Here is an 18,400-nt window from a genome sequence, read left to right as displayed (position 1 = left end):
TTTTGCCTCTTTGCATGTCTTGGAGATGGTTTTGATCACTCCCTCCTGTACAATGTCACGAACCTCCATCCATAGTTCTTCAGGCACTCTGTCTATCAGATCTAATCCCTTCAACCTATTTGTCACTTCCACTGTATAATTGTAAGGGATTTGATTTAGGTCATACCTGAATGGTCTAGTGGTTTTCCAAACTTTCTTCAATTTCAGTCTGAATTTTATAATAAGGAGTTCATGATCTGAGCCACAGTCAGCTCCTGGTCTTGTTTTTGCTGACTTTATAGAACTTCTCTATCTTCAGCTGCAAAGAATATAATCAATCTGATTTCGGTGTTGACCATCTGGTGATGTCCATGTGTAGAGTCTTCTCTTGTGTTGTTGGAAGAGGGTGTTTGCTATGACTAGTGCGTTCTCTTGTCAAAACTCTATTAGCCTTTGCCCTGCTTCATTTCGTATTCCAAGGCCAAATGTGTCTGTTACCCCAGGTATCTCTTGACTTCCTAGTTTTGCATTCCAGTTCCCTGTGATGTAAAGGACATCTTTTTAGGGTGTTAGTTCTAGAAGGTCTTGTAGGTCTTCATAGAACCATTCAACTTCAGCTTCTTCAGCATTACTGGTCCGGGCATAAACTTGGATTATCGTGATATTGAATGGTTTGCTTTGGAAACCAACAGAGATCATTCTGTCGTTTGTGAGATTGCATCCAAGTACTGCATTTCAGACTCTTTGGACTATGAGGGCTACTCCATTTCTTCTAGGATTCCTGCCCACAGTAGTAGATACAATGGTCATCTGAATTAAATTCACCCATTCCAGTCCATTTTAATTCGCCGATTCCTAAAATTGATGTTCACTCTTGCCATCTCCTATTTGACCGCTTCCAATTTGCCTTGATTCATGGACCTAACTTTCCAGGTTCCTATGCAATATTGTTCTTTATAGCAGTAGACTTTACTTCTATCACCAGTCACATCCACAACTGGGTGTTGTTTTTGCTTTGGCTCTGTCTCTTCATTCTATCCTGAGCTATTTTCCACTGATCTCCAGTAGCATGCTGGGCACCTACCGACCTGGGGAGTTCATCTTTCAGTGTCTTATCTTTTTGCCTTTTCAGACTGCTCATGGGGTTCCCAAGGCAAGTATACTGAAGTGGTTTGGGTCCCGAACCACTGAAGTGGATTGGCCTGCTTCTGTCCAAAGCATCAGGTCACATTTCAGAATCAGTAAGACTTTGAAGGTTAACTCTCAGGTCTCTAGTCTCAGGGTGTCGGGCCCACACCTTGATTTCGGACTTGTAGGCTCCAGAATTGCGAGACCTAAAGTGTCTCTTCGGCTGCCCAGATTGTTGAGCTTTGTTACAATGGCCTGAAGACTTGAGGCAACGCAAAAGGTGAAAATAGCCGTTTAGAACAGGTGCCTAAAGGTGTTTACAAGTGGCTACAGAATAAGGCAAATGTCTAGAACAGCAGGATCTGGGAGGAGGATTTCTTGAAACCAGTCTGAATTTATCCTGAATTTCTATTCTCAATTTACAGAGCGAATGGATTAGACATTTTATAGCTCTGCAGTTTTTCTGATAAAAGATCTCGTCCGTTTATTTGTGCTTGTAGGACAGAGCGATGTGTCACAATCTACAACCACCTATCTAAGTATCTGTGTCCTTTCAGCTGGACTTTGGCAGTTATAAATAATTACAAAATGAATGAAGCCAACAACAACAAAAAGCCATCCAAGACAATGAAACAGCCCTCCTCCTGACTCATCTTAACGCATTCAAATGCAGAATGTAAATAGCATGCTAAGAAATAACTGTGCTTCCCAGCAAGCCAACATTTAAAAATCAATTTGATGGTGATTTCTAGCTCAAGAAAACTGCAGTTCAGTCCTTTCTATATCTTCCACCATTTTTTTTTTGAGAAGAAAAATTTTCTTTTAATTAGAGCCTCAACTTCAGAAACCTTCCAGACTTGCAAGGAATGGGCCAGAACAATGGCTGTTTAATTATTCTTGTTTCAATACACATTCAGATAGCATTTTCTTTTTTCTTTTTTTCTTTTTTTTAATAATTTTTTTAATTTAATTTTATTTTTAAACTTTACATAATTGCATTAGTTTTGCCAAATATCAAAATGAATCCACCACAGGTATACACATGTTCCCCATCCTGAACCCTCCTCCCTCCTCCTTCCCCATACCATCCCTCTGGGTCGTCCCAGTGCACCAGCCCCAAGCATCCAGTATCGTGCATCGAACCTGGACTGGCATCTCGTTTCATACATGATATTTTACATGTTTCAATGCCATTCTCCCAAATCTTCCCACCCTCTCCCTCTCCCATAGGGTCCCTAAGACTGTTCTATACATCAGTGTCTCTTTTGCTGTCTCGTACACAGGGTTATTGTTACCATCTTTCTAAATTCCATATATATGCGTTATTATACTGTACTGGTGTTTTTCCTTCTGGCTTACTTCACTCTGTATAATAGGCTCCAGTTTCATCCACCTCATTAGAACTGATTCAAATGTTTTCTTTTTAATGGCTGAGTAATACTCCATTGTGTATATGTATTTTTTAACCAAGGAAATTGGATAAAATGACTTTCAAAAGGTAATACTTAAAATCAGTTATAAAATATTACCAGGCAATTAAAGAACAAACAGTAAGTGAACCATGAACTTCCAGATGTTCAAGCTGATTTTAGAAAAGACAGAGGAACCAGAGATCAAATTGCCAACATCTGTTGCATCATCAAAAAAGCAAGAGAGTTTTAGAAAAACATCTACTTCTACTTTATTGACTATGCCAAAGCCTTTGACTGTGTGGATCACAATAAACTGTGGAAAACTCTTCAAGAGATGGGAATGGCAGACCACCTTACCAGCCTCCTTAGAAATCTGTATGCAGGTCAAGAAGCAACAGTTAGAACTGGAAATGGAACAACAGTCTGGTTCCAAATTGGAAAAGGAGTACGTCAAGGCTGTACGTTGTCACCCTGCTTATTTAACTTCTATGCAGAGTACATCACGTGAAATGCTGGGCTGGATGAAGCACAAGCTGGAATCAAGAGTGCCAGGAGAAATATCAATAACCTCAGATATGCAGATGACATCACCCTTATGGCAGAAAGTGAAGAAGAACTAGAGCCTCTTGATGAAAGTGAAAGAGGAGAGTGAAAAAGCTGGCTTAAAATTCAACATTCAAAAAACAAAGATCATGGCATCTGGTCCCATCACTTCATGGAAAATAGATGGGGAAACAGTGGAAACAGTGAGAGACTTTATTTTCTTGGGCTCCAAAATCACTGCAGATGGTGACTACAGCATGAATTTAAAAGATCCTTGCTCCTTGGAAGAAAAGCCATGACAAACCTAGCTGCTAAGTCGCTTCAGCCGTGTCCGACTCTGTGCGACCCCATGGACGGCAGCCCACCAGGCTCCCCCGTCCCTGGGATTCTCCAGGTAAGAACACTGGAGTGTTGCCATTTCCTTCTCCAATGACAAACCTAGACAGCATATTAAAAAGCAGAGACATTACTTTGCCAACAATGGTCCATCTGGTCAAAGCTATAGTTTTTCCAGTAGTCGTGTATGGATGTGAGAGTTGGATTATAAAGAAAGCTAAGCACAGAATAATTGATGCTTTTGAACTGTGGTGTTGGAGAAGACTCTTGAGAGTCCCTTGGACTGAAACCAGTCAACCCTAAAGGAAATCAACCCTAAATATTCATTGGGAGGACTGATGCTGAAGCTGAAACTCCAATACTTTGGCCACCTGATGCGAAGAACTGACTCATTGGAAAAGACCCTGATGCTGGGAAAGATTGAAGGCAGGAGAAGGGGATGACAGAGGATGAGATGGTTGGATGGCATCACCGACTCAATGGACATGAGTTTGAGCAAGCTCCGGGAGTTGGTCATGGACAGGGAAGCCTGGCGTGCTGCAGTCCATGGAGCCACAAAGAGCTGGACACTACTGAACAACTGAACTGAACCGAACTGAAAGATCCCCAAATTAACAAAATATTGTCTCTGTGGGGTGCTGTTCTGTATGTAAGCTTATCAAGTCTTTCAGAACAAGCTGCCTTTGTGAGCTCCAACCATAACGCAGTTGGCATTTTGCACACAGGGAGTAAGAATCACTTTCATTAAAGTAGTAGGAGTCCTAATACATGGTCTGAGCATTCCTATCCGCAAAATTCATTTGTAAATCTCACACCAAATGGATATTTTTCTGTGTCTGGTTGTATGCCAGAGGCTAATTGTTGCTAAAGCAAATGACACTTTCTTCTATTGGGTCTTTACACTGTAGTTCACTGAAGTACAAATTAGCAGAAGTATTATAATACACAGTGTAACACAGAGCCCACTGACAGCAGCGGCCTTGGGCAACACTGTAGGTAGAGTCTCTGTTCTGTTCCAGCACTTTCTGAAGGGAGGGCGAGTGTGCTGCCGTGGAGACACTGTGGTTGTCCTCTGGGTCAGTTAGCACTCTACTGTCTCTGATGGGGGCTCTTATGTCTGTGATATGACTAATCATCATAGCAATTGAAGAAATTTGTAATAACAGTAGTGAGTTTATTGAGTCCTGTTTATATTTCAGATAATACCAGGTAATACCAGATAAGATATTTCAGATAATACTAATGTTACAAATTAGTCATTGTAACAACTCTCCAAAGAAGGAGTTACAACTTCGTCTTTGAAATCGACATTCAAGGAATGAGAGCCTCACCTCCTTAGTCAGGCGCAGGGACAGGGCGCGGGGCTCCGGCTGAGGTCACTCACTGCCCCAGCCCCAGGTCCCGCTCCGCTCACCATCGCTGAGATACACAGGCCTCCACCTCCTCATCTGTGAAATGGGATGAGACTGGCATTGAGCTCAGGAAGATGCTGAGGGCTGTGCACAGAGGACACTCGGGCTCCGGTTCGCTGCACAGAAAGCTCAGGAAAACCCTGGTGGCCCCCAGCACCGGGCACCATCGCCCTCAGCGCCGACTCGGGCCCAGGCAGTGACCACTCTGTCCTCCCCACCCCGCGGCCACGGGCCACATCAAACCCCGCTGCACTGCACGGCGACATGCTCAGAGAGCAGTGCCACATCTGGGCTCCATTTCCTCAGTTCAAATCATGGGCCCCTGAAGAAAAGGAGTTAAGCTTCCGTATTCTGGAGCCTGTTCACAAAACGGTAAATGCTTCCCCACATTCAAAATTTATGTCCTCCTTCTTTGGAAATAAATTTGCAGAGAGCTTCCCATTGTTCTTTACTTGTTGCACTGACTCATTTTGTAATCAGAGTTCCCTCATGTGAAATGCTGAAGTATAGTAATTTGAAAGTGGCAGTGACAGGCACACAGATCGCTGGGCAAGCAAAATGATTGTTTAGGAGACAGATATGAAGGCTGAGTTTGGATGTTTTTAATGTGAAAAAAACTGGGAAGGATGAACAACAAGAATAAATTTTGTACAAGACCTACTGTCTAATCAGTAAATTCTGCATAATTTACAAAGATGCTCTTCAGGCGTCCACAAGGAGAAAAAGGTGAAAGAAGATTTCATCACAATGTCGCTATGGCAGCAATGTCGCTATGGCAGCAAAGCATCGTGGACGAACCATAGAAGCATCCTTTATCTATCTGGCAAATACATAAGTAAAACCGTGGAATTTTATGGAGTATCTGAGATAATGCATTGTTTATATGCCATATTAAAATAGTTCTAAAAGCATTGTAAGTCAGTAAATGTTAGAACGTTAACATAGTAAGTCAGTGAATGTTGAAATTTCTATAGCACACACACATACACACCTCTCTATATTTCCAAGGAAATACATATATAAATAAATATGCATGTGAGATAGGGGGCGGGCGTGGACATCAGAGAAGAGCAATTACTGCAATATAAAGAAAGTCCCTCAACAAAGCCATGATGATTGTTTAAGCGGGGCTGCTGTTCCCAGCTCAGTCCTGTCAGCCTAAAACCCAAAGCGATAAGAAACAGTGCTGGGCTACAACAGGCTGATCGCTTGCCCGTTTTTCATCCCTTTAGAAGCCCCACTGAACGGAACTGCATGCAGATTAGGAGAAGCTGCAATTGTAGAAACAAAATAATAAGAAACGGCGACGTGCATGTCAGTAAGGAGACGAGTCCGTCTCTCCGGGTTGGACACGGAGAAAGGAGACCTCCGTGCACTGTGGGTGCGGAGGGAACCGGTGCCGTCGCCGTGGGCAACAGTAGGAGGGCCTCAAAAGCAAAGAGGGCCCGGAACGCCACTCCTGGGTGTTTACACGAAAGAAAAGGAACTCTAATTCTGAGAGGTATCCGCGCTCCAGTGTTCTTCACAGCATCGCTTACAACAGCAACCTAAATGCCCGTCGACAGAGGAGCCGGTAGAGACCACGTATGTGTGTGTCAGAATATCAGCGGTGGACTTCACTCGGCCATAAAGAAGAAGGGAACCTCGCCGTTTGCAGCAGCGCTGATGGGCATACGGGGCGTGTCACCGAGGGAATAAGGCAGGCAGAGAAAGACAGTCATGTTGTTTACACTGTTCTATGGACTTGCCAGAGGGACAAAGGAGGGACGGGGATGAGTGATGAAGGTGGAGAGGATTAGGAGGGACAGAGTCCAGTTATAAAATAGGTCATGGGGAGGTACCACGCAGCGCAGGGAAGACAGTCAATAGTGTGATAACTCAGGTGACATGTGGTGACTGGACCTATCGTGGCGATCAATTCATGACGTAAATAAATGTCGCATCTCTTTGCTGTACATCTGAAACTAATATAATATTGTATGTTGACTATATTTCAAGAAAAAATGAAAAAGATGCTAAAAATTGAAATCGGAGAGCAAAACAGCTGGTATATATGACACATTTTATGACAGTAAATTTTTTGAAAAACTATTGTATTTTCATCCAAAGGACTTCTGAAATAAAAATAAATCTACTGTCACGGTCATTTTGAAAAAAAGAGGGAATTGCATCTTCTAAACCTCGAAATGTCCTGTTGAAAATGTGTGTCTTCCGGGGTCGATACTGAGGGGTTTCAGCCGGAACCACTGGGCTTGATGCCCTCTCGGCCCCGGGGACAGGGGACAGAGGACCTGGGCAAGCCGCCTGCCTCCCTCTTCTCTGTCACCTCCCTTTGTCATGGTTTTCGTAGCGTGTGAGATGAGTGCAATTGTGCGGTAGTTTGAGCATTCTTTGGCATTGCCTTTCTTTAGGATTGGAGTGAAAACTGACCATTTCCAGGCCCGTGGGCACTGCTGAGTTTTCCAAATTTGCTGGCATATTGAGTGCAGCACTTTCACAGCATCATTTTTTAGGATTTGAAGTAGTTCAACTGGGATTCCATCACCTCCACTAGCTTTGTTCATAGTGATGCTTCCTGAGGCCCACTTGACTTCACATTCCAGGATGCCTGGCTCTAGTCTAGTGATCACACCATCATGGTTATCTGGGTCATGAAGATCTTTGTAGCGGCCACTGGAGAGGAGCGCGGCAGGGGCGGAGAGGGGAGCAGAATGCATTTCCTGCATCCCACGCTCACTGCCAAGTGACACCAAACCCCTAGCTTCTGCTCAGGCTTCCTGCACCGTGTTCTGCGCACCAGAGCCTATGATCCGTGTTACCGCCGTGGTTCTCCCGTGTAGCACGAGCCTCACACCTGACACGAGCCCAGTGAATATCTTTGAATAAATAATGAAGGAGATAAATGAATGCTCACCTTATTAAATTAGGAAACAGAAGAATCTCATATACTTGGTTGTAGCTGGATGTTTTACTAAAGCACTTTCTTGTAACAGAAAATCTGTAGCATGCAAGCAATTTTCTGCAAGAAGTAAATACATCAGAAATTCAAACTTTTAAAAATGTGTATGCTTTGTACATTTATAATGTACTTTTCAGGAAAAAAAGAAAGTATTAAATGAGAAATTAGCCTCATAATTATTTTTATCACAGCACAAGTTGAGGAGAATAATATACCATGTTGCTCAAATTTCTATTCATCTCACTTAAGTCTGTGAAAATCAAAGTATCTTTGTGTTCAGAAACTAATCCTCTTCTCAGAGCCTCCGCACACTTCTGTAGCTGAAAACCAGGTTTGTACTTTATGAGTCAAAACTCATTGTATTCATAGTTTACTTCTATTTGGAGACTATTCTAAAAATTCAGGTACATATTTGGATACTCTAGTACCTACTGTATATTTAAATATCTTCTCCAAATATTCTTACTCAGGTGAGGATATGGTGACATGACCAGTTTACAGTTCACTCATTCATTCTCCAGAATACTTGACACGTATGTTCATAACCCGATTTGGGAAGGACATTTTTATTATGTGAGCAATAAAATGTCTGGAATCCATCAAGTAAGAGAGGCGGTGGCCTTATTATGCCAGCCATCCACTGGATGCTGAGCTCCCTGAGGGCCCAGTGGTCTCGCATGAGTCACAGCCCTGGTGTCTCCTAAGGCATCAAGACATCATTCAAGAATCAATTCTTGTTCAACGGGTGAAAGATTGAGAAAAATATTGAGTAGTAAAAGTGGTGAAAGATACAAGTATTTACATACAGTTATAGGCCCTCACTGATCACCCACCTAAACCCATTCTTGGTTTAAAAGCCCTCTACTGTCCGGCAGCTACACAGCCTGGTCAGTTTCTGAATCCTCTGAGCATTGCTGATTCTCAAGGGGCCCCAAAAGCCGTGTTCCTCCGGGAGAGCCCTGCAGGGACTACCCCCTCCACTGCTGTGGGACCTTCTCTCCTTTGCCTTCTTGCTTTCTTTCTGTCTTCCTTCTTTCCTTCCTTCCCTTTCTCTCTTTTTCCTTCTCTCTTTCTTTTTCTGCCCTCTGCTCTTTCACTTAAGAGAATGCCCTCAAAGTTCATCCATGTGGTTGCAAGTGGCAAGATGCATTCTTTCTTGTGGCTGAATAATATTCATTATCTGTACATATAATATACATGCATATGCGTGTACATGGCATATATGCATATATCATGCGTCTGACACATGCCTCAGTACACGCATACACAAAGGCACTCACACTCCACAGCTTCTTTATCCATTCACCCACAGCTGGACACTTGAGTTGCTTCCACGTCTTGGCTGTTGAGGATAATGTTGCAATAGACAAGGGAGTGTAGATACCTTCAATGTCCTGTTTTTATCTCCTTCAGTTATACACCCAGGAGGATTGCTGGGAATAGTAATAACTCTATTTATTTCTTGAGGTACGCCCATGCTGCTTTCTCCATCTGCCTGTAGCAGGACACTAGGTGGTGTTTTTAAACTGTATCTGCTACACAAGAAGTGCATTTGCATGTGCCATAATTTCTTGGTGTTATCTAACCTAGAAATTCACTAAAGAGTAAAAGAAAATCTATTAGTCATTTAAGAAAAACAGTATCACTTATGATCATTACCATATTTCTGTTTCACTATGTCTAAAACTCACAAGAACTACAGAGTAGGGCAGTCTTCGGATAATAAATGTTGCTGCTCAATTCATATTGTTTTGGAATTTGTTGATATTTGTGTGCTAAGAAGTTGAACCAGTCCATCCTAAAGGAAATCACTCCTGAATGATCATTGGAAGGATGGATATTGAAGCTGAAACTTCAACACTTTGGCCACCTGATGCAAAGACATACTGTATGTGTTCCAAGTCACTTCAGTCGTGTCTGACTCTGCGGCCCCATGGACTGCAGCCCACCAGGCTCCTCTGTCCATAGGGATTCTCCAGGCAAGAATACTGGAGTGGGTTGCCAGTTCCTTCTCCACACATACTGTACGGTCTCACTTAAATACTGAACCTGAAAAAAGCCAAACTCAGAGAAACAGAGTAAATCGGTAGATACCAAGGTGCAGCAGGGAAAAGCCAATTCTGACTCCATGTTGGAACTGTTTCTTTGATTTGCTTTCTGTTGCTTTTGTTACTATAATCACACATAATCGCCTGCCTCGGAGAACCCTGTCCCTCTGCCCGACTGTTAAGCTGCCTTTGCTCAGAACCCGGTCCACCTGTGGATGGCAGGCAGGAAGAAATTAACTAGCTCCTCCCTGAGGCTTGCCATTCTAGGAGATATTTGCAAGGTTAATGGCCTTTTTCTTTGTTTTCTCACCTCCCCACTCTGATCTAAAGAAGAACCTGGCATCCAGACCCCAGTAAGAGAGTTATTTTGAGATTTTCATCAGCCATCCTTTCCTCCACACCTCATCTCCAACTCATTGGCTTGTCCTGCAGGGAGCAGAGCAAGATTGGACTCTGTAGGTAACAAGGGGCTTGGGACTTGGAGGGTTGCAAAGATGTTGATCAGAGGGTACAAACTGTTCAGTTACAAGAAGAATAAATTCTGGGGACCTAATGTACAGCATGGAGACTATCGCTACCAAGACTGTATTATATACTTGAAAGTTACTAAGAGAGAAGATTATGAACGTTCTTACTCTAAAAAGAAATGGTAGTTATGTGACCTTAGCTAGGCTAGGATGGTAATCACCTTGCATTGTAAGTGTAGATTTACAAATAAGTGTAGTTTACAAATAAACACTTGTACACCTTAAGCTTGCACAATGTTATCCATCCTCTGGCAAAAGGATAAGGGGCCTGCAGAGGATGGAACTGTTAGATAACATCACCTACTGGATGGACACGAATTTGAGTCACTTCCAGAAGATAGTGGAGGACAGAGGAGACTGGCTTGCTGCGGTCCAGTGCGGTCACAAGGAGTTGGACGCGACTTAGCGACTGAACAGCAGCTATCAATCACTTCCCAATAAAGCTGGGAAAGGCAGCAGTCACACTGAGCAGTCTCTCTGACTGCCCAATCTCCTCTTGTCCACCCTGCCTGGGGCTTTCTCTTTGCAGAGACAGGTCACATGGTCCCCGTCTGGACTTTCCGCTCTCCCGCCTCCAAGGACCCTGGGCGGCTTCCCCAGGTGAAAGCCTGCGCGCACCTGTGCCGAGTAAGTGTCGTGCCCGGCAGACAGGGATTGGAAAGCCTGGCAGATACCTGCATGCTGCTTTTAAAAGGCTGGTCGCTTGTGCGGGGGGCGGGGTGGGGGGTGTTTCCTGAGATTATCCCAAACTGTCATTTGCGTTTGAATGAGGATGACTTGAGTCTGCGTAAGCCAGTACTGCCCAGACGAGCAAGGGGACCGCCGACCGGCCGGTGCCTGCCCGAGTCCTCACTGCCCGGCAGTGCGAGGTGGGCATCCCCAAGCCCAGTGCCCGGGGCGTCCGGGGTCTCAGGTCCGCGCTGCCTCCGGGAGGAACCGAGTCGATCGTGCGGTTTGGGGCGCGGCGCCGGGTGAGGCTCCCGTGCTCTTTCCTTTTCTGGACAGTCCCCGGGGCCCGACGTAGGCTCCGGATGCTGGGAAGACCACAGGGGAGGGATGCCAAGGACGCAGAAGGCTTCGGGCTGCGACCACCCGAAGGCGGGGAAGTCCTGGGAGGCGGGAGGGGATTCCCCGCGTCAGATCCTCTGGGGTGCAGGGGTGGGGAGGGGGCGCAGGCTGGGAGGAGCGCTAGACCCTGGGGCGGGTGTCCGCAGCCCCCAGACACCACCACCACCTCCCCCGGGGCGCGCGCCCCCCGCGCCTCGGCCGCGGCGCGCCCCTCCTCCCCGGGGCGGGCCCGGGGCGGTGCTCATGGGAGGAGCTCGGCGCCCCCACCCACTGCCCGCCGAGGCCGAGCCAATCCTGAGCGCCGCCCGCGCCGACTGGGGCTCGGACGCGGCGCCCGGGTCCCTGGGAGGCTGGCGCGGGCCCCGGAGCGCGGGCCCGCCGAGCCGGCGGCGATGAGCGCCGAGGGACCCCCGCCCCCGGCTGCCCGCCGCGGGCGCCCGGGCCGCCTGCAGGTGAGTGCGCGCCCCTCCTTCCCCGCGGCCCGCCTTGGCTCCGCGGCCCCTTCCTTCCCCGAGCCCCCTCCTCGCGGCGCTCTTCCCCTCTGCGCCTCCTTCCTCGCGCCCGGGTCCCTGCCGGCGTCCCTTCTCTGCGCGCTGTCTCCCTCCTTCCCTGCGCCCCCTTCTCACCTGGCTTCCCCTCGCCTTCTGGCGCCTCCGTCCCTCCTGCGTCCCCGTCCCCAAGCCCCCGGCCGGGGACCCTCCGCCGTCCCACCCCAGCACCCCAGACGGAAACTCGTGGGGTCTGCCTGTTCCCGAGTTGAGGGCTGGAAGGCGCGGGGACTCGTGGCCCCAGTGAAGCAGGTTTTCCGGGACTGGGGGCTCTGGGTTCGTCCCTCCTGTTCCTGCGAGCGGCTCCTGGGCTTGGGGGTTCAGGGGCGCGGAGACCCCTGAACCCACGAGGCGGGAGCCTCCCCGAGCTCAGCTCGGTCTTGGGGGGCCTGTGTCCGGTGCTGTCCCTACCCCGGCCGGGAGCCCCGCTACTTTGGGGTTAGCCCAGCCCTGGTGTTGGATCATGATACCAGTTCGGGGTGCGTGTGTGCGTGACTTCTCTTCTCAGTCCTGCCTCAAACGGTCCCCCAGCTCTTACTTTTCAATCTCTGCATTGTTGCGGGGAAGCAGCAATGTGCCCCAAAGAAAAACGATAAGTTCTGGAAGAGCCTTGGAGTCGCACCCAGCCTCGCAGAGTGTCTGGGAGCCGTCTGAGGACAGGGGCCCAGGAGAAGCGGGACCGCCTCCAGTGGGGTCCCTCCCCACAGACGCCCCAAGCCCAGGAGAGGCAGGAGACACCCGCTGGACTCAGCTGCCTTCTTAGGGTAACTGAGCTGTGTTTCCAGCGACTGTGGTTTGAAGGCTTTTATAAATCCTCCTGTGTCGACATGTTTCTAAACTAGGGCAGTATTAAGGACTGTGTGGTTTTCTTTAAATATGTGTAGAAATAGTTGCCTCCCCCAGCAAGTTTTCAGTGAAGTTTCGGGTAAAGCTCCCTGTTGATTGTTTGAAGTACTCTGTCACAGAGGAGATTTGCAGCTGTTACAGATGGAAATTAAACTGGGAAGAGGTGCTGGAAGTGAACTGCGTCCTTAAGAAGGGGAGGCTGGGGGTTCTGTCCCCCATGGGGTGACAGACATGCCCTCGGTCAGGAGCTGAGGGGCTTTCCGAGGGTCCCGTCTACAGCCACTGTGATTACAGTTCAGGAACCAAGTGGATTTGTCCTGCTGCATAATTCACCTCCTAGAAGAGTTATTGGCAGCAACTTCAGCTTTTAAAAAATATGTCAATGGCGGATCCTCAAATAAACAGTCTGTGGAGTGCTAAGTGCTGGCTCCTTAGGCACTAAATCTGGGGCTCAGACAAGGGTTGCACGCTGTTTGCCGAGCTGTGATGGTGTGATGACTGCTTCCTTCGTAGTCAGAGTCTTGAGGACGTGATGCCCCGCACCTCTTGCTGCCCGGGGTTCCATCAGCACCCGAGGACGCGGGCTGGAAGAGGAACTCGGAGCTGCAAGACCAGGGATGCTGTCTCTGGTGTGGTGTCACGGGTCCCCAGGCGTGCTGGGTGCTGAGTGCTCGGGCCCACAGCAGGCTCAGGGCTCATTTATTCATTAATCAAATGAGTCTGTTACGTGTTCTCCCTACACATGTCTTTTCCAACAGGAACGTTCAGCGCACACAGCCATGGATGGAGCCTGCCTTGGCACTAAATGTCTTTGCACTGTTGGCCTCTAACGGCCATTGGTTTTCCCTTGAATCCCTGGCGTCTGGACAGCCATGCGGATTTGCTGTATTTCCTATCAGTAACTATCCATGACATCACTGAATGTGCCTAGTTACTTACATTTCAGTTAAGAAGGAGAACTTAGTGCTTCTAATTAGACAGTGATGACATTTAGGAAAGTTGTTTTCAACCCATTATAATTCTAGCTGTAAACATCTTGTTTTTTTAAATCAGCAAAACAACATGTTCTTTCTGATTGCTGCTTTGAATCATGAGAACTTGGCCTCGCTTGAGTGTCCCTTGCTCAGGATTGGAGCGTCTGTGTCTCTTGCATTAGACCTGCTCCCTGGCGCACACGTTCCCTGGGTCGAGCCCTGGTTTACCTGCCTCCCCGACCCCGCCGTGTGGATAAACCCCGCGGGAGAGATCCACCAGTGTGCCCGCTTTCGCGTTCAGACACTGGCTGGTTTGTGCTGAACGCACATTTCGGTTTTTAATGCACGCTGCTGCTCCAGTGGAGGCTTCTGCTCGCGGACTGGGAGCGCCAGTCAGGTGTGGATCTCAGAGTGAGCGTGCTGACTGGAAGTGAGAGCCTGTCAGGTCATGAGAAGTGTGTGTCTGGTAACGTCACCACTTCCTCGTCTAGTTAGGGAGCTGGGTTACCCGGGACACGCGGGGAGTGGGGAATCCCCCCGGGTAGCCCGGTAACCTGGGGGAGGCTGTCCTTGTGCTTCATGCTCATCACGTGTCTCTCGTCCCAGCTGACTCATCTTTGAGATAGGCGTGAAACTTCTGATGGTGTCTGTGACGTCATAAGCAAGACGGACATCTTTAAAAACGGGGAATTACCTGGTTTTTTCAGGAGGTATGTGAACATTTTAACAAGATACAAGTTTAAAAAAGTATGCTTATTTATTGAAACTATCTGATGTAAAAATATGCCATATTTCACCAGGCAAAGTATGAGGAACAGTGACCTTTTATATCTGCATGTCTGTATGGCTGCAGAAGCATAAATATGGCTTTTAAAGTTTCAGCAGTAGCCCCCACGTCCCATAATGTCCCAGGAGACGTGCAGGAGGCAGGGCTGACGGCAGAGCTCCACAGATTGAATTCCAGGGAAGAGTGGCAGGTGGAGACACTGAGCTGCTTTATCCTCCAGACAGAGGGAGGGGAGTCAGTCAGTGGGCTCACAGTCGGTTCCCTGTCTGTGACTGGGCACCCTGGCTGCAGAATCAGGATGGCCGTGCGTGTCCTGGAGGCTCGCCTGTCACCACGGGAAGCTCATGGCATCAGGCGCGTGGGGTCCTCTCTGCACCCAGGGCCCTGTATTGGCCGCACAGAGCAGACACTCCCCCTGAGCTCATGGACGTGGGCAGTGGGTGGCCCCAGCAGGATGGGAACTGGGGACCATGTGTCCCCTGCCACCTCCACCGCCACCCGAAGAACCTGCGGTTTGGGTTCTGTCGTGGTCCGGGCACGGGTTGGAAAAGAATTTCCAGACGTGAGACAGAATGAGAGGGAAATAAAGTTAATTAGAGTGGGAGACGCTGTTAGAGCAGCGGGCCAGCTGGAGGGAGAGCCGACGTTGGACAGGGTCCTCAGTCCACTTTTATACCCAGGGTACAAGGCGTGGGACGGGGTCTTGCGGGTCACTTGCTGATTGGATGAGGCATGTGTACTGGGCGGGGGAAGGGTAGGGCAAGTACCTTCTCCCTGTGGCGTAGGAGGGGAGACAGGTTATACTGTTCCTCTAATAGTTACAACATGGGGGCCAGAAGGACAATAAGGGTCTGGTTTTTTCGTCCCTGCATTCCAAGACCCTCCTTGGTTTTATCTGCGCTTTGGCCCATGGGTCACCACAGGTTCTAAGAGTCCTTTGAGATCTGATTCCAGCATCCTCAGAAACTCACCAGTTAATCTACATGCATTTTTTGAGATGAACCAAGGCAGGTTAAAGAAATACTTCTGGAGGAAAAATACAAGAGGATTTCATGGAAAAATGCATTTGCATTTAAACTGCTTGTGCTTTTTCTTGTTTCTCGCTGGTTACTGTTGTCACTCAGATTGCGGGCTTGGTGAGGGCTGGGCTTGTTCTCACTAAACACTCGAGGTCACCTTCCCCCAGGCCAGGCCGAGGTGCCCTCTGTTCTGTGCTGAGCACCAGCCTCTGCACCCTGGAGCCCTGCTTCCCCACCCCTCGCCTTTCTCTTTGATGCTGTTGAAAAGTGTGGTGAAGACTATGATGTTGTGTTTTTCAGTTAAGATTATTGGTGAAACCGTTTCTGTTTTCTGCGGAAGCTGTAGTTCTACATCCTGTGCTGCTGCTGCTGCTGCTGCTGCTAAGTCGCTTCAGTGTGTCCGACTCTGTGCGACCCCATAGATGGCAGCCCACCAGGCTCTGCCGTCCCCGGGATTCTCCAGGCAAGAACACTGGAGTGGGGTGCCAAGCATTACTAATTAGCTGTGTTTTGATTAAGCAAAGAAGTGGGAAATTTTGAAACTGCTCCTCTTAGTTGCTTAGCGGACCCATTAGCAGTTATTGCTAGAAACAGTCAGAAAAGGCCAGTTAAGTGGTGGTTCCCAGGGGGCCTGCTGGGGAGCCCGGCACCCTTGCTGACCTGCTTCTCCTGAGGGGGTCTCCAGAGCTGTCTCTCTGTACCTCACACCTGGCGCTGAGTCTGCGTGTTACTTACAGTCCTTACTGTGAGTGACTAAATCTGCTTGTCCTTGGACATCAACTCTATTTTTGATAGACACCAAAACTCCTAGTATTATGGCGCTGAGTTATACCTGCAGTTACATAAATGGTAAGGTTCAGGGTCAAGTCTCATGCTGTTGTTAGCATTCATACCACTTTATTTCTCATGCTGACTTTAGCTGAAGGCAGACACCCTTCCCCTGTGCAGTGAGTGGTAATTGCGTTGACTAAAAGAGAAGTAACTGTAATTATTTATATTTTGATGGAAGTAGTTTAAATGACAAATGATTATAAGAATTAAATTCCATTTCTAGAATGAATGTGAATTCTCTTAATAGGAGTATAATTTGCTGTCTATTTTATGAATTATTATCTGTAAGAGTATAACCACATGAATGAACCCAACTTCTACATTGGGACATTTTTGTTCATTGAACTAGTGTTTAGGGGAACAGTCTGTATTTAGAAAGTGTGACAAAGCTGTCAGTTATTCCTGTCAGAAATTAGCACATTTGGTATTGAAAATAAACAGTACGTTTGTCAACGTTCGCACCCATTTTGGTGACTGGACCTTCAGAATCAAAGTGCTGTGGGCCTCGGGTGTTCTCTGACCAGGAGCCCAGCTTCCCTCCCTGAGTAAGAGCTGGGAGGTGGGCTATGAGCTCAGCAGAGCTGGTCCTCTGCTTTGGCTCTGCGAGTGGGGCATGCGGACCTTCTGCTGTGGGTCCTTTTCTTGTTTCCAGGGAGCCTCACCCTCTGGTTAAACTGCCCTTGAAGCCCACTAATAGCCATCGCGGGGCCCCTTGGAGCCCCGCCCGGCTGGTCAGTTAACACTCCTGGGACCCACCTCGTAACCTCCTCTTGAAGCTCGGTCTCTGTGTTTATGCGTCAGAAGCAGCACCAGCACCCACCCGCCACCCCCACCCCCAGCGCGCACCTTCTCTGGACGCAGCCGCCCCGGCGCTCACCGTCTCTGGCTCTGGTGTCCCGGTGGCTGCCCTGGGCTTTAGTGCGTGCTTCCTCGGCCCGACGCTGACGTCAGCCGGCTCGGCCGCGCCTCCCTTCTGAACCCCGCCGGGTCGGTGTCCGTCCCCGCCTGCGTTAGCCCTGCTAGCTCCTGCTGTCCTCGGCCCGCTGCTCCTCTGCTGTCGGAAGCCGCTTCTGTCCAGTATCCGTGCCTGTGTGCTTCACGAGCCTCGTCCCGCTCGCGGGTGTACGTGTGGACCAGTCTCCGTCAGTGATTGCCTTTGGAAAGGGCAGAATGGCGGCTTCGCCAGAGATGCTGCTTGTGAGTCAGTGGGAGAGTCCCCTTTCTTCCAGAAAGAGACTCAGGACTGGATGAGTCAGTGAGACCCTGGTACCCGATGGCCGATACACAGGCACTAGCTGAATCGAAGGATTCATCCCAGTTTAGGTACATAATGCTGTGACTGAGGAAGCCAGTTCTGTTTCTGGCTCTTGTTCTGAGAATTTGTAATTATGATTAGCTGTTTTGGGTTTGAATAAAACCTTGCCTTTATATTTTTATAATAGCTGTATCTTAATATCACTCGTATAAACTGGCATCACTATTAATGGTAAAATGTAGCATATTCTCTTCCCACCTCTGTCCTACTGAACATTATCCTTAATGGTTGCTCTTCAGATAATCACACTTTACCGAATGACTCCGTTAGCTGACCTTTCATGTTACAATTCTGTGCAGTATTTGTTAGGTGGAGTTCCGCCTCACCGTCACCTGGGCCAGGCGGACCCCTGAGGCCGCGGGGCACTGGGGACGTGTTGGCCTGGTGTGGGTAGTGCCCGTCCGGTGGACGCTGGGGATGCGCTGGCACGGTCCGGGTGGTGCCCGTCTGCGGGGCGCTGGGGACGCGCTGGCCCGGCGCAGGTGGTGCCCGTCCGCGGGGTGCTGGGGACGCGCTGGCCCGATCAGGGTGGTGCCCGTCTGCGGGGCGCTGGGGACGCGCTGGCCCGGCTCAGGTGGTGCCCGTCCACGGGGCTCTGGGGACGCGCTGACCCGATCAGGGTGGTGCCCGTCTGCGGGGTGCTGGGGACTCGCTGGCCCGGCTCAGGT

The 18,400-nt window shown here is 48.7% G+C and overlaps 1 protein-coding gene across 1 annotated transcript in view; it reads left to right on the top strand.

Moving 5' to 3' along the window:
* The first annotated feature begins 11,738 nt into the window (after nt 1–11,738).
* SNTG2 (syntrophin gamma 2) overlaps nt 11,739–18,400 on the top strand; it is a 120,169-nt gene continuing 113,507 nt past the window's right edge. Inside the window, exon 1 of the mRNA XM_070795450.1 lies at nt 11,739–11,864. Coding sequence (XP_070651551.1) covers nt 11,805–11,864 — 60 coding nt within the window. The 5' untranslated portion in view covers nt 11,739–11,804. The remainder of the gene's footprint in view (nt 11,865–18,400) is intronic.

This window comes from Bos indicus, chromosome 8 (assembly GCF_029378745.1).
Source record: "Bos indicus isolate NIAB-ARS_2022 breed Sahiwal x Tharparkar chromosome 8, NIAB-ARS_B.indTharparkar_mat_pri_1.0, whole genome shotgun sequence".
NCBI lineage: Eukaryota > Metazoa > Chordata > Mammalia > Artiodactyla > Bovidae > Bos > Bos indicus.
The sequence above is the reverse complement of the archived record's forward strand: the minus strand, read 5'-3'. Positions and strand labels throughout refer to the sequence as shown.